Source organism: Musa acuminata, chromosome BXJ3-3 (genome assembly GCF_036884655.1).
Source record: "Musa acuminata AAA Group cultivar baxijiao chromosome BXJ3-3, Cavendish_Baxijiao_AAA, whole genome shotgun sequence".
NCBI classification, from domain to species: domain Eukaryota; kingdom Viridiplantae; phylum Streptophyta; class Magnoliopsida; order Zingiberales; family Musaceae; genus Musa; species Musa acuminata.
The window spans coordinates 38,935,409-38,948,246 of NC_088351.1; the positions used below are offsets into that span (position 1 = coordinate 38,935,409).

The 12,838-nt window shown below is 43.3% G+C and overlaps 3 protein-coding genes and 2 long non-coding RNA genes across 5 annotated transcripts; 1 reads left to right on the forward strand and 4 right to left on the reverse strand.

Annotated features, from left to right (window-relative positions):
* Positions 1–123: 123 nt before the first annotated feature.
* LOC135632714 (EID1-like F-box protein 2) lies at positions 124–2,623 on the forward strand. Its single transcript, XM_065141422.1, has 3 exons — positions 124–446; positions 1,233–2,078; positions 2,355–2,623. The coding sequence occupies exons 2-3, from the start codon at positions 1,326–1,328 to the stop codon at positions 2,391–2,393; spliced, it is 792 nt and encodes a 263-aa protein (XP_064997494.1). The 5' UTR covers positions 124–446; positions 1,233–1,325; the 3' UTR covers positions 2,394–2,623.
* A 136-nt stretch (positions 2,624–2,759) lies between these two features.
* On the reverse strand, positions 2,760–4,430 carry LOC135632589 (heparanase-like protein 1). Its single transcript, XM_065141202.1, has 6 exons — positions 4,409–4,430; positions 4,167–4,247; positions 3,843–4,082; positions 3,580–3,769; positions 3,352–3,490; positions 2,760–3,104 (listed from the first exon to the last, which is right to left on the reverse strand). Exons 1-6 carry the CDS (start codon positions 4,428–4,430, stop codon positions 2,760–2,762), a joined length of 1,017 nt encoding a protein of 338 aa, XP_064997274.1.
* Positions 4,431–4,487: 57 nt separating this feature from the next.
* LOC135632715 (uncharacterized) lies at positions 4,488–4,908 on the reverse strand. The gene is made up of 3 exons (XR_010494761.1): positions 4,773–4,908; positions 4,660–4,696; positions 4,488–4,583 (listed from the first exon to the last, which is right to left on the reverse strand). It is a non-coding gene; the product is annotated as an uncharacterized LOC135632715 (long non-coding RNA).
* Positions 4,909–8,417: 3,509 nt separating this feature from the next.
* LOC135633202 (uncharacterized) lies at positions 8,418–8,919 on the reverse strand. The gene is made up of 2 exons (XR_010494936.1): positions 8,874–8,919; positions 8,418–8,664 (listed from the first exon to the last, which is right to left on the reverse strand). It is a non-coding gene; the product is annotated as an uncharacterized LOC135633202 (long non-coding RNA).
* A 670-nt stretch (positions 8,920–9,589) lies between these two features.
* LOC103979835 (UDP-glucose 6-dehydrogenase 4) lies at positions 9,590–12,434 on the reverse strand. The gene is made up of 2 exons (XM_009396051.3): positions 12,248–12,434; positions 9,590–11,349 (listed from the first exon to the last, which is right to left on the reverse strand). The coding sequence occupies exon 2, from the start codon at positions 11,341–11,343 to the stop codon at positions 9,901–9,903; it is 1,443 nt and encodes a 480-aa protein (XP_009394326.2). The 5' UTR covers positions 11,344–11,349; positions 12,248–12,434; the 3' UTR covers positions 9,590–9,900.
* Positions 12,435–12,838: the final 404 nt, after the last annotated feature.

Genomic DNA, 12,838 nt, shown 5'->3' on the forward strand with positions numbered 1-12,838 from the left:
AGGAACAGTTAGCGTGGATATTTCCGTCACCCAAAGGCTGCCTTCTGTTTGGACAGTACAGGTGATCTTAGTTGAGCGCTTTAGAACTAAGTCAGCGCGTAGTGCCGACACAGCGTAGCCATTTCGCCCCCCCTCTCTCTCTCTCTCTCTCTCTGTCTCTCGCTCGCTGAAGACCAACCGGATGGTGTCGGACTCGTACATTCGCTGAAGCTGCCCCTGGAAAAGGACAAAAGATTAAGGAGCTCTACGAGGGATCCGAAGGCGTTTCGTGGCCTTGGAGGGGCATTTGCTTCGTCGGCCGCTGCCCCGTTGTTACGCGAGCCGAGATGAGATCCTCTCCTCTTAGGTCTTCCTCGGCTGCTACCAAGGGTTAAAGGAGACGGCTATCCCTTCTTTGGCTCTTGTACTCGAAATAGGGAGGAAGAGGAAAAGGTCTTGTGCTTCAGGTGCATGAATCTTCTAAAAAGTTTATTTTTTTGTGTGGATTTTTTTTCAATTATTTAGGGAATTTGAGATTTCTCTGGTCCTTTTATCCTTGTTGGGTTAGTTTCGCTTCATTTGGGATTAGGTATCATGGGCAGGGTCGAATGGAGTCCGTCTGACGCAGAAGTCGTTTGGATTAAGGAATTTTAGGGCAAAGAAATTGGAAACATGAGATCGAGGGGCTGAAATCGTTGGAAGTTGGGTTTTGCTGTGAGAAATATCAGATGTCGATTTGAGGCCTTAGAAGAATTCGTGCTTGATTGTTATGATGATGATTTAGTTTTTCCCTAAATTTAAGATCAAGGGATACAAAGTAAGCCGACGGGAGTGACTGCTTTTTCACGCATTATCAGGGGAAATGCATGATATTTTGAACGTAGATCTGTGTGAAACTGAGTTGTCGTCGAAGCAAATACAGCTTTTCTGCTTTGTGTGCATTCTTTTCACAGCAAATGATTAATCTGTCTGAGTAAATCCAAGACAGTGGCTCGAACTAAAACGAATGCATAATTCTTAATCCATCAGGACGTTCGATTGTAACATTTAGTTATAGCATTCTCTGCTTCTTTAATTCATTCTGTATCATCCAATTGTTTGTACTTCTTCCTAGCATATGTTGGTTAAAATGGACTTCATGATGAGAATTACCTGTTTGCAATATGAATTAATTTGTCTTATCTTTAGAACTAACATTTTCTGGAGACAATGAGAAAGTTGCTCAGGAAACAGTCATTTCTTTTTCTTGGCAGCAAACGCGCAGTTTGTTCAGCCATTATCATAGATAAACTTCGTCGCTGGAGAAGGATTGAGATAAAAGAGCGTATTTTGTACTTGTCAATGCAATGTTGTTACCAAAGCAATATCGTTGCACTCATTCAGCTGCATGCATATGCATTAAAGGTCACCTGAGCGAGGATGCCATCTATCTCATTTTCCAACATCTGAACTGGAACCCTAGACTGATTTCTCTAATGTCCTGTGTTTGCAAATGGTTTGATGAGATCGCCAAGCGGATCTTGTGGAAAGAGTTTTGTCGAACAAGGGCCCCGAAAATGATGCGGGATTTGCAATCCTCTGGAAGTCACAACGTCGATGGAAACTGGAAGGCACTCGCAAAGCTTCTTATCTATTGTTCAGGTTGCAGCCAGAGAACCCTTTTTGATCTCACCCATGTCCCAGGTCATTTTGTTTACAAGACTAGGTTTTCTAAGACTTTAGGAAAGAGTTTTCTTATCCCACAGTGCAGGAAAGATGTGTTGTATGTGTCGGACCTCTGTGAACATCTTGATCAAGGAGATGATGGTGATGTAGGATTTTTCCGAGGTGTGTTTGAGTCGTTTTCTGTTTCAAGGGTTAGAAAGATGCTGATCGATCGGAAGGCCAGTCTCCATCCTTCGGAGGTGTGTCCATATTGTAAGGCAAAATTGTGGAACATGCTGCAGGCAAAGTTGATACCAAGGAGTGTCGGCATCAGATTGGATGCTTATGATGATAGCATCGAGTGCTATGTTTGTCTCAACGGCCACATGCTTGGAGCATGCACTCTTCAACCACTCTCGGATTCTGAGGGGGCATCTGATTTCGACGAGCACAAGGTAAGCTCTCTTCTTCGTGAGCTTATTCTAAAGATCCAATATCCGTAGGTTTGTGATCAGTTTTCAGATTGAACAAGTTGTCAAAACTCCCAAAAGTTCGGACTGGCTATAAGAAGACTTATCGAAATAGGCAAACAGATACTCTTTGAATTCAGTAACTACACATATAATATGTGTAATGATTGTCTATTAGTTTTTCATACTAACTTTGATAGTTTGCGTTACGCTTCGACACATCGTCGTAATGTCTTTTTTCCCTCTTTTCTTCTGTTACAGGATCGATTGAAGCCCAGAATTCTGAGTGCAACCATGTAGTGATTTTTGATCTACCTGGTTAAAGGCCAGAGGAAGGATCAAATGAATGTTCCATGGATTTCTCCCATTTGATCATGAAATCATACAAGAATTGTTTGGCTCGGTAAGCATACAGCCGGATGTTCTCGAGTGAGTTGTATGACTTTTCAAGGTCAACGGGTAGAAATATCCATTGATGTAACACCAATTACAATTTCATATTTAGCTGAGAATTAACCTTGACCTTTTTACTGGTTGTATAAATCATCAATCTCGATCAAATGAGAATAGTAAGAGACGTGATGGCAACACAAAAATGTTATCGTATCAACAGACAAAATCTTTTTATTATGTCAACAGGTAAACGGAGAAGGGAACTACATGGAGCTATCTGCAAGCAGCGGCATTGAAGTCCTTGAGCTTGACGAAGGCAATCGAGCGAGGAGCAATGCGAAGAGGATCAGAAGCTTCGACGACCATGGGATCCAAAGCAGGGATGCTGTTCTTGCCGTCGAGCCTCAGTTCCTTTCCATTGAGAAGCATCACAGTGCTCTGGATATCGCCATCTTTGGGTGTGAGATGGAACGCCTCCCTCTTGCTTTGATCCTTGTCGTCTTTGGCCAACGGACGAGACCTGATCTCACGTTCGGACGATTTGGTGCCGCCATTAATCTCAATCTCGAACGTGATCGAGTCCGAGAGGTTGATCAGCAGTAAGGTAACACCACCAGGCTGTGTTCAAGAACAGAAGGAAGAAGGGTTGAGGCGGAAAGATGCAACAAGAGCTAAAGCATGAGTCGTGCTGTCGGTCTCACTGTGTTCTTGGAGCAATGTGCGTAGGATCGAAGGTGTGCGGGGCCATCATGCGACGCTTCCAGAACGCCAGTCCCCATCAATCGATGCCACAACAGAGCGCTGATCCAAGAGGAAGAAGGAAGTTGCTCAGCCATGGCTTCGAACTCCAGCTTCAAGATCAAACCATGGAAACAAACCTGTAGTAGTCGGGGTTTGGCACGAAGGTGTCGTGGTCGAGGAGGCCGTAGTTGCCTCCGATCAAGGTTTGCCGGCAGAAGACCTTGTGATGATGCCTGGACACCATCCCAAGCTGATCCAAGTACCTGTTTCAGTCCAGCAAATCGATCTGTCACACACACACCTTTGCCGCCGCTACTGTAAGCAAGCGATCCCGGATGGTATCTACCCTCACCAGAAACTATTCGCAAAGGTGTTCGACAGCCCCTTGCCGCCGCTACTGTGAGCGCCACCGGATTCTCCCACCCAGGCAGAGCTCCAAGGGCCGGCGCTCTTGATGGTACCCACGACCTCGTTGTACGTACGGACAATATTGTCCAGCACTTTGGGATCGGTGACCTTGTCGACTAGGTTCCCATCACCACCTGAAACGCATCATGTCAAACACCCTTCACGATCAAGAACTGCGCGAGGAGGAAGCCGAAGGAGGTGGATGACCTGAGCCGAGGTTGTAGACGTGATGCGTGACGATGTCGACGACGCCGTAGCCCGAGGTGGACAGCATGTTCTTGTACCAGTCCTCGACGTAGAACCCACCCGGCGCCGCGACCTTCGGTGGACCTCCGAATTTAGCGTACTCATCGATGAGCATCGCCTTGAAGGCGATCAGGTCCAACCCGTACTGCTTGCCGTCCACGAGGAAGTTGGGTTTGCCGCCATTTCCGCACAGCTCGTTGCCTTGGCGCAAGAAGAAGACGCGAGATCAGAGAAAGACAGGGATTCATGCATGCATGCATGCAGAGCAGGGGCTTCAGCGACTACCAAACTCCCATGAATCGACGTATTGTTTGTTCTGGACGATGTGTCGGATGAAGAAACGAGCATTCTCGGGGTCCCATGGTCCTGTATACACACCATCATGCCCTTTAACCCTCCCATGAAGGGCATTGATTCCGAAGGTTATGAAGGCCCTGCAAACAAGTAGCAGTACACCATCACCACGACCCTCTCAGCATGACAGAGCAACAAGAAACAGATAGAGAGAGAGAGAGGACATGAATTACCCAGTAGTGTTGAAGAACTCATGGATCTTGTCCCATCTGTTCAAGCTGATGCAGCCATCTACGAACTCGTAATTGGAGTCGCCGTCGGCAGCTTTGAATTCGTGGCATGGTTTGCTCGTGTACTTCACTTGGTCCTGCAACGTCCCTCCGAGTCGAACTCTCATCGTACCAAAGGCTGTCAACACCACAGCATTAAACTTAGCACGGACATCACATCGAACGCCGAGAATGACATCCTTTGCTTCACTCACCCGTGATTGCATTACGAAGGATTTTGTTGCTCAGATCCTACAGTAAGATACAGCACACTTCAGCATGCATGCATATGATGGATGACACGACTACTCGAGACCGATATGCGTACCAAATTTTTGATGGAGGTACTTCCCCAGGAGCAATCGCCGAAGTCACACTTCTCGGGCGGCCACCAGTCGACGGTGGCGCAGATGAAGTTGCCATCTGTTCTGGCGACGACGTAATCGGCCCGGACGCTGACGTTTACGTGCAGCGGGTCATCCTTTGCAACGATGCTCGAAGGTAAGCTGGAGAAGAGGAGGACGAGGAGAGAAAGGACCAAGTCGGCGGTGGCCATGACGAAGGAAGCAGAAGACTAACGAGGGAAGTCTGGCTGACGGCTTTTGTAGTTGAGATGAGTGAGTGTCGATTTAGTAGTGGATAGGGAAGGATTAGGATAAATGTGACTGTTACCTGATATGTTGGAGATAACAAATGGATATGTCTATTGCGCTACTCGATCGACGTTACCCAGAAAATAAAGCAGACGATGACTCGTCCGCCAAAACGGGTCCCGCTATGGCCCATCTAAGGACAGTTTCTGTGTTGCAGGTAAACCAGCGGGTGAGTCCGAAAGGCAGGTTTATTTTCTTTAATGTTTCGTTCATGGTATCTCTTGTTGATCTTTCTCACCTTAATTTTAGCTTGTCCAGCTCTGAAATATATGTTGCACTTCAATTCCTGAAATATATGTTGGAAAAGCCGTATCATCCCATGGTGACTTGCAGCGTGTCGATGAGAGAGGAAACCGAGTCGGAAGATAAGCTAGAAAAGATGGTCAGGTGGAAGTAAAATGGTGAGTTGACTTGCAAGGCATAGAATCGAACACTCAGCAAGAAAAGACATATATATAGCTTTTGATATAACCATGGGAAATGCAGAGAAGACATATCATGAAATGCCATGCCTCCTTTCTCCTAGGATATAAGAAGATATGTAGTTGATGAATTCAGACTTCCACTTGTTTACTGTTCTTCTGGTGATTCATACAGCAGAAGAAGTTGCTTACTATTGAAATCAACAGGGTCCTGGAGAGGTATTTGATTCGACCAACATTGATACATTTGTTTCTGAGCTCATCCTCTCAAATGCCACCGATATCCAAGAACAAAAGAAAAGCAAAGGAATGAATGAGGGAGGACAAGAGGACAACAACCTAAAGATCACACAGAGATGAGGACAACAACCCAAAAAGGTTGTGCAATAAGTTCCTGTTACATTACATCTCCCAGCGAATGATGCACCAATGAGCTTTATATGATCTCAAAAGATAGCAAGAATGCTTACAGGAAAGACTAGGAAGATAAAGAGTGTACCACAGTCGAACACTACACACAACAATTAGCAGAGTTGTTGCCATGAAATAGACATCTTCTTCCATTTTACACCATTATTACAAACAGATGCCTTCGACTATTTTCTCCAAGGAAGATGAAAAGAGCCACACGAGATGATGAAGAGACATACATCGGCTCTTCAGTTGTGGAGAGGGTTAGGCCCACTCGGTATCAGCTGCTTCCCGACACCATACCTTGAGTCGATATCTTTGGAAGGATGACTTCTTTGCAATGGACTCCTTGAAGGCTGGAAGCACCATGACGGCATGCGGTGCAGCAAAGAGGTAGAAGGACTCTGTTCATGCTGACGCTGGCGCTTGCAAACTTGGACAAGAGGAGCTTCATGCTCCTTAGAGAGCGCAAGTTCAGAAGCCAATAGTAAGAAAAAGGTAACTCGCAAAAGAGAGAAGCTCTTCATGGCTTTCATCTCGGGCTTGGAAGGTGGAAATAACTCCCAAAGTGTGGAAGGAGAGGAAGGGGGAGAGCATGATTGTGGGTATCAAAGGAAGCATGGCAAAATAGGCCTATCAAGGAGTGAAAAGGAAATGGACTCCACAACATTTTCTTGTTCCCCTGAGCTTTCATAAATATAGATGACAAATTGGCGATAATGCGATTTGCAGACAGTGGGATGCAGCGTGGAGGGCTGAGTGGAGGTAGCTAATTGTGGGCCAAGTGAATTGATACGCAGAATCACTGACCACATGGCTGGTAACATCACAGTTTCCGGAGAACCTATGAACAGGGGGAGGAAGGGCCCCTTGAACTGGCTCCTATAGCTGCAGAGTGCCCAAGAAGAACAGATGATACTTGTCATGCTACTTTTGAGGAAGGTACTCCAACTGAACTGGGTTTCAAAGGACCATTCATTTGTAAAAGTGGTTCACCCTCCTTCCAACATTGGCTAAACTTCATTCCTTTGGAGTATGTACCCTTTCTTAATCTACACTGGTTAATCAAATGAATTGTCGACTACTTCTTAATCCTAATGTTCATGAAAAGGATCACAAAAGATTATATCTAAAACATTAGTCTGGTAATGACGTACCAAATCTCTTATCAAAGATTGAGGGTTTGAAATCTCATTCGATATATTTAAATCTCAAATGATATTTTGAATGTGTTAACTAGTTTAGCCGGTACAGACTTTGACAAACCTATCACAAAGTCCTAAGCTCGAATCTCGCCTTCATCACTTACTCTTTTGTCAAAAAAAAAAAAGAAAAAGTTATGAATATAGATGAAATTTTAGATGAAAACAACCTTATCTCACATATGCACAAATCCTAATAAGATTATCACAAGAGTTTAGTATAAATGAAAACCAAGCAACAATTATAAAGTTATCATATCACCTAAAATGCAAGTCAATTGCTTGAAGAAAACACTGTCCATAGAAAATAAACAATGTTCAAACACTCCACTTGGAAGCTTGGGCAAGTTAGAATTAGATAAATATTACTGCTCGACTGTAAAGCAATTTTTTTTTTTTCCCAACTGCAAGAGTGATACTTTTCGAGTTAGAAATACATCAATCATCTAAACACTAAACCAAACACAAGATTATAGTCGTTTATTGTGATCCAATTCTTATATTATTTCATAGCAATACATATACACTTCCAAGAAATTAAAAAAAACATGAAGACTGTTTCCCATGCCAAAAGCCTCCTCGAGCATTTTCTAATGCAGATTTTTCCTATTTTAGTTGTATCAACGACTTCCACAAGAAAATTTTCATGCAAAAAGGAAAGGAAAACAATGATTGACCTCCTTCTGACCAAAACCAGTTGCTGATATAATGTCATCCTTAGTATTTGCATTTGGTAACTTGCTATTCTTTGCCAAAAGGATCCCTGCTAACAAGCAGTATATTCAGACCAGAATATTGGTCTACTACTCCCCCATGGTTGCTCCCATGATAGTCAGCAATCATTATCATCATGTGTTCAGGGATAAACAGCTCCAATCAATTGGTGGTTTATTGTCATAAAAAATCTTCCTTGGCAACATTCTGATCCTTCTAAACTTCACCAACAGAAGTTTCAGTAGGATGCCACTCTATGAGAGCTTGATTTAATTCATTCTTGGCATAGACAACATCCAAAGCTTCAGCATCAACGGATGCTTCAGTGTCCAATGTAATTTGTTTGATATTGCAATAGCCAGAAGATTTATGATTCATTTTTTCGTGATGGCTCCAAAATGGGAGCCAAGTGAAAAGCCTCTGATTTTAGCAGATTAAAAGAACAAACTTCAAGTTGTACCTCAGCCCTATATTAACTCAAAACAAAACAAAATTCATAAAAGTGAAGCATAAAGGTATCTACTCATACGACCTAATCAAGACATGATAGGCAAATCAATTGTTATGGTAATTTCTTGCACAAAGGAGCAATTTTTAAAGAAAATTAAGCAGTACACATGCCACTAATTCTGCAAACCCGAAATATGCACGTACGCGGAGATAAAACCTGCAATTTCTTTCGATATTTCACCAAATTAGCAGACAACAAAACATTGTCGGAGCGCATCAACCGAAGCAGCCTTCCTCCCCCGAAGGATTGCTACTACAAGCAAAAAGAAGTGGGGAAAACCTAGAAGCAAACACTTGCGACTCTTCGCCTGGATCATAAAAGAGAACAACAAGATGGAACTCATCAAATAATACGCCCGATTCTAATCCAAAAGAGAGGAATGAACTGACTTCAAATGGGAGAACGAAGGAGCGATCGATCGATCGGGAACTTTCCTTCGAGCAACCGAAGAAAAAAGGAGGGCAAAAGAGCGAGTTGGCTTTAAAGGGAGAATGCAATGAATTTGGAGGGACTCACTCGAGGAATTTGGGGCTTGCAACGGAGAGGAGATGAATGAATCATTTCATTCTCAATCTACGTTTTAGAATACGATTGTAATTAATTAGTAATTATATTTATAAATTCTTATAAAAACTACTTACTTTTTGAGGATTTTTTTTTTAATAGAGAATCCAATATTTATTTTAAATAACTATTTTACCCCTTCATTGGTTATACTATTTGTCTCGTCTTCTTCGTTACTCTCGTTGGAACCCAGTAGTCGACGACGGTAATGGAGAGCAATGAAACTTCGTGCACCTAGCTCTCGGTTAGTCGTCCCTCTTCGCCGCGCACAAGACTGCCCCCTTTGTTATAGGCCTCATGTGAGGACTGCGAGCGATGACAATTTTAGTGAAAGAAGAAATAAAATGATCTTTTCATATCACTATCGATGTTTTTCAAATTTTAATTATATATATATATATATGTTCATTATTGTACTAAATTTTGACGAGACTCGATGCGATCATCACGCAACTTGAAGAACAATCTGCAATCGCAGCTTTTCTCAGGTCATGGCTACAGAATTCTTTTCGACTCGTAATGTGTTCGTGCCTGTAAAGAAACAACATCGGTTCATCAGTGCAACATTGCATGTATTCACAGGCCACATAAAGTATGATGCACCTGATCACCACCATGACTTGATTTGCTAAGCCAGAGATGCAAGCGACAGGGCAAAAGAGTACTCGTGAGAAAACCAGAACTGGCATTCAGCTATAATGAGATTCGAGCGACAGAAACCTACAAGAAACAACAAGCAATCCATCTTTTCCTCTGGTAGCAGGAATGCATCAAGTAGCAAAGCCTAGTAGACAAAAGGGATCAGTTCTCTCATCAAATGCAACAGAAGGCACGCTAAGGAGAACGGAGGAGGTAGGATAATGGTGCAATCACCATTTCCTGTCTAAACATTACTGGAGAACAATAAGCCATAAAGAGTAAAATTAGACAGTATCATGAAGTATCCTCGGCTTCCCATCTGTCCCCGCTGAACTCCCAACTAGACGACAGCAGGCATGTCCTTAAGCCATTGATCCAATGGCTTCCCGATTGAGTAAACGATGAAGCCAATCTCCCTTAGCTTCTCAGGGTCCACGACATTGCGCCCATCAAAGATAAAAGCAGGCTTCTGCATATTCTCATAGATCTTTGCATAGTCCAGCCTTTTAAACTCATCCCACTCGGTCAGGATGCAAACACCATGTGCCCCCTTGGTGGCCTCGTATGCATCCCAGGTCACAGTAACCTCCTTCACAGCTGTTGGGCTCGTCGGCTGGAGGTGGATGGGGTGATCCCAGTCGAACTTGTTCATCGCAAGATCACGCCGGATCTGGTCTGCAGACACTTGGGGATCATAGATACTAATCTTGGCCTTGTCGCCCAAAAGACCCTTGCAAACATCGATGGCTGGAGTCTCCCTCGTGTCACCTGTGTCCTTCTTGAATGCAAACCCAAGCACAGCAATCTTCTTTCCAGAAACAGTGTTGAACATGGAAGAAACCACCCGGTTCACGAACCTGCTTTTCTGGTAGTCATTGATCTTGATAACTTGCTTCCAGTAAGTGGCCACCTCTGGAAGACCATTGCACTCGCAGATGTAGACCAGGTTAAGGATGTCCTTTTGGAAGCAGGAGCCACCAAACCCCACACTCGCATTCAAGAACTTAGGCCCGATCCTGGAGTCTTTTCCAACAGCATAGGCGACCTCAGACACGTTGGCACCCGTGGCCTCACAGAGCGCTGAAATGGCATTCACCGACGAGATCCTTTGAGCCAAGATGGCATTAGCAGCAAGCTTGGATAGCTCAGCAGACCATAGATTGGTTGTGATGATTCTATCCTCAGGAACCCAATTGGCATAGACCTCTTTCAGTGCTTGGACCGCCTTCCGACCCTCTGGGGTCTCCCGACCACCTATAAGCACTCGATCAGGGTTGAACAAGTCCTGAATTGCTGTACCCTCTGCAAGAAACTCTGGGTTGGAGAGGATCTGGTAGCTGATGCCTTTGCTGTTGTGGGTTAAGATCTTTTCGATTGCCTCGGCGGTCTTTACAGGGACAGTGGACTTCTCAACCACAATTTTGTCAGATTTGGATACATCAGCGATCATGCGAGCTGCACTCTCCCAGTAGGTAAGATCAGCTGCCTTACCTGCACCAAGGCCACGGGTTTTGGTCGGCGTGTTCACCGAGACAAAGATGATATCAGCTTCACAGACATGCTTTTCTACATCAGTACTGAAGAAGAGGTTCCTCCCTCGGCACTGCTTAACCACGTCTTCAAGCCCTGGTTCATAGATTGGGAGTTGATCGCTGTTCCATGCCGCAATGCGAGTGGCAGAGATGTCCACAACGACCACCTCAATGGATGGGCATTTCAAGGCAATGACGGCCATGGTCGGGCCACCGACATAGCCAGCCCCAATGCAGCAGATCTTCACCATCTTTGCCTGTTAAAATAATATGAACCAATCAAACAAACAACAGTAGGAGACAATCAGAAAGTGTAAACTTCATCAGATCAAAATCATCTATGTTTTTTTTACACTTTGAAACATTACGGCATATGGAAAACGGATTGCAGATCCAAAACCCATAAAAGGCTACATTGTTTTCTTATTCAATCACTTTGAAAGCAATCAGCATGCAGATGAACATTTGCAATTTTTCCTGTGAGTCAGTGAGTGAAAATTAATTTCCTTAAACCAAATAACAGAAAACGAAACCAAAACAGATAGATTCAAAAGTTAGACCTTTATATTTAAAATAATCAATAGTTAGGACGTGCCAGTGAAAAAAATATCATAAACATATAACGAGGAAACATAAATCTTGAGAACACATGATAAAAAGCATAGATCAATGTCTATTATCTCTTTAGAACAGACACATGCAGCTGATCTCTTAATGAAAGCTACTCGAGCACCAAAACAACTACCATGTATCAGACATGAACAAGCACAACCTGCAAATACCAATTCCGGAAAACCCGCAGATCTAAGACAAAACCAACCCATCCAATAAGCCCTACAGCCATAATAAACTAGCATACACCACAGATCTGAACCCAAAGCGTTGCGATCGGTATGTGTGGGTTGGTGTCCAAAATTCACCACCCAAATTAATCTAATTCAAGCTGCGACTAAACAGATTCCGAGTACAATCCCAATCCCTAACTGGATCCACATCAAATCTCGCACGACAAGAACAGATCTGGCCTTTGTTCATGACAACCAACGTGTAACGACCCCGCAAGACAGACAAGGTAATGATTTAGCATGCGAAGATACATGGAAGAAACCCGCAAGATTTAGCAGTTGAACGCATCAGATGAGGCGCGAACATTACCTCCTTTTCCACAAGAAAGATATGGGATTCAGCAGGCACAGAAGACCGCGAGAGAGAGAGAGAGAGAGAGAGAGGAAATGTGTGTGTGGAGATACAGGAGGCGGTCTGCACCTCCTTAAATTCCCAAAAGGAGCTGAGCTCCTTCCGCGTCCTTCCCCGTTCGTGAACCCGTCCGCCGCACGGAAAAGTCAAGATAACGCGTCGGTGAACACCAGACACGGAACACGAATGATTTGTAAGAAAAGAATGTTTTATATTTACATATTTGTCCCTGAAAAATAATATTCGACTTCTAAGATTAATTTTTGGAGAAAAGGCAAAATTATTCCTCATTATTTATTTATTTTTCTGAAAGAATATATATATATATATATATATATATATATATATATATATATATTAGCACTTCTAACTTGAATATCGAAGGCATCATATAAAAAATAATTCAGAAAACGGAGCAAATATGTGTTTTTAGAATCAATTTCTCTTAAGTTAAATCATATCTCACCTTAAACTAGATCTATTTGCCTTAATAAAAATATCCTTTGCATATGTCTATTGACTTTATGATGACTATTCCTTATTTCAATT

Excerpts from the sequence above, each read along its gene's own strand:
- LOC135632714 (XM_065141422.1), top strand. The coding sequence starts at position 1,326 with ATGTTGTTACCAAAGCAATATCGTTGCACTCATTCAGCTGCATGCATA. Across the intron at positions 2,079-2,354 it reads CTGATTTCGACGAGCACAAG|GATCGATTGAAGCCCAGAAT; the intron begins GTAAGCTCTCTT and ends CTTCTGTTACAG.
- LOC135632589 (XM_065141202.1), bottom strand. The coding sequence starts at position 4,430 with ATGAGTTCTTCAACACTACTGG. Across the intron at positions 4,248-4,408 it reads GAGTTCTTCAACACTACTGG|GACCATGGGACCCCGAGAAT; the intron begins GTAATTCATGTC and ends GTGTGTATACAG. Across the intron at positions 4,083-4,166 it reads CGTCGATTCATGGGAGTTTG|GCAACGAGCTGTGCGGAAAT; the intron begins GTAGTCGCTGAA and ends TCTTGCGCCAAG.
- LOC103979835 (XM_009396051.3), bottom strand. The coding sequence starts at position 11,343 with ATGGTGAAGATCTGCTGCATTGGGGCTGGCTATGTCGGTGGCCCGACC.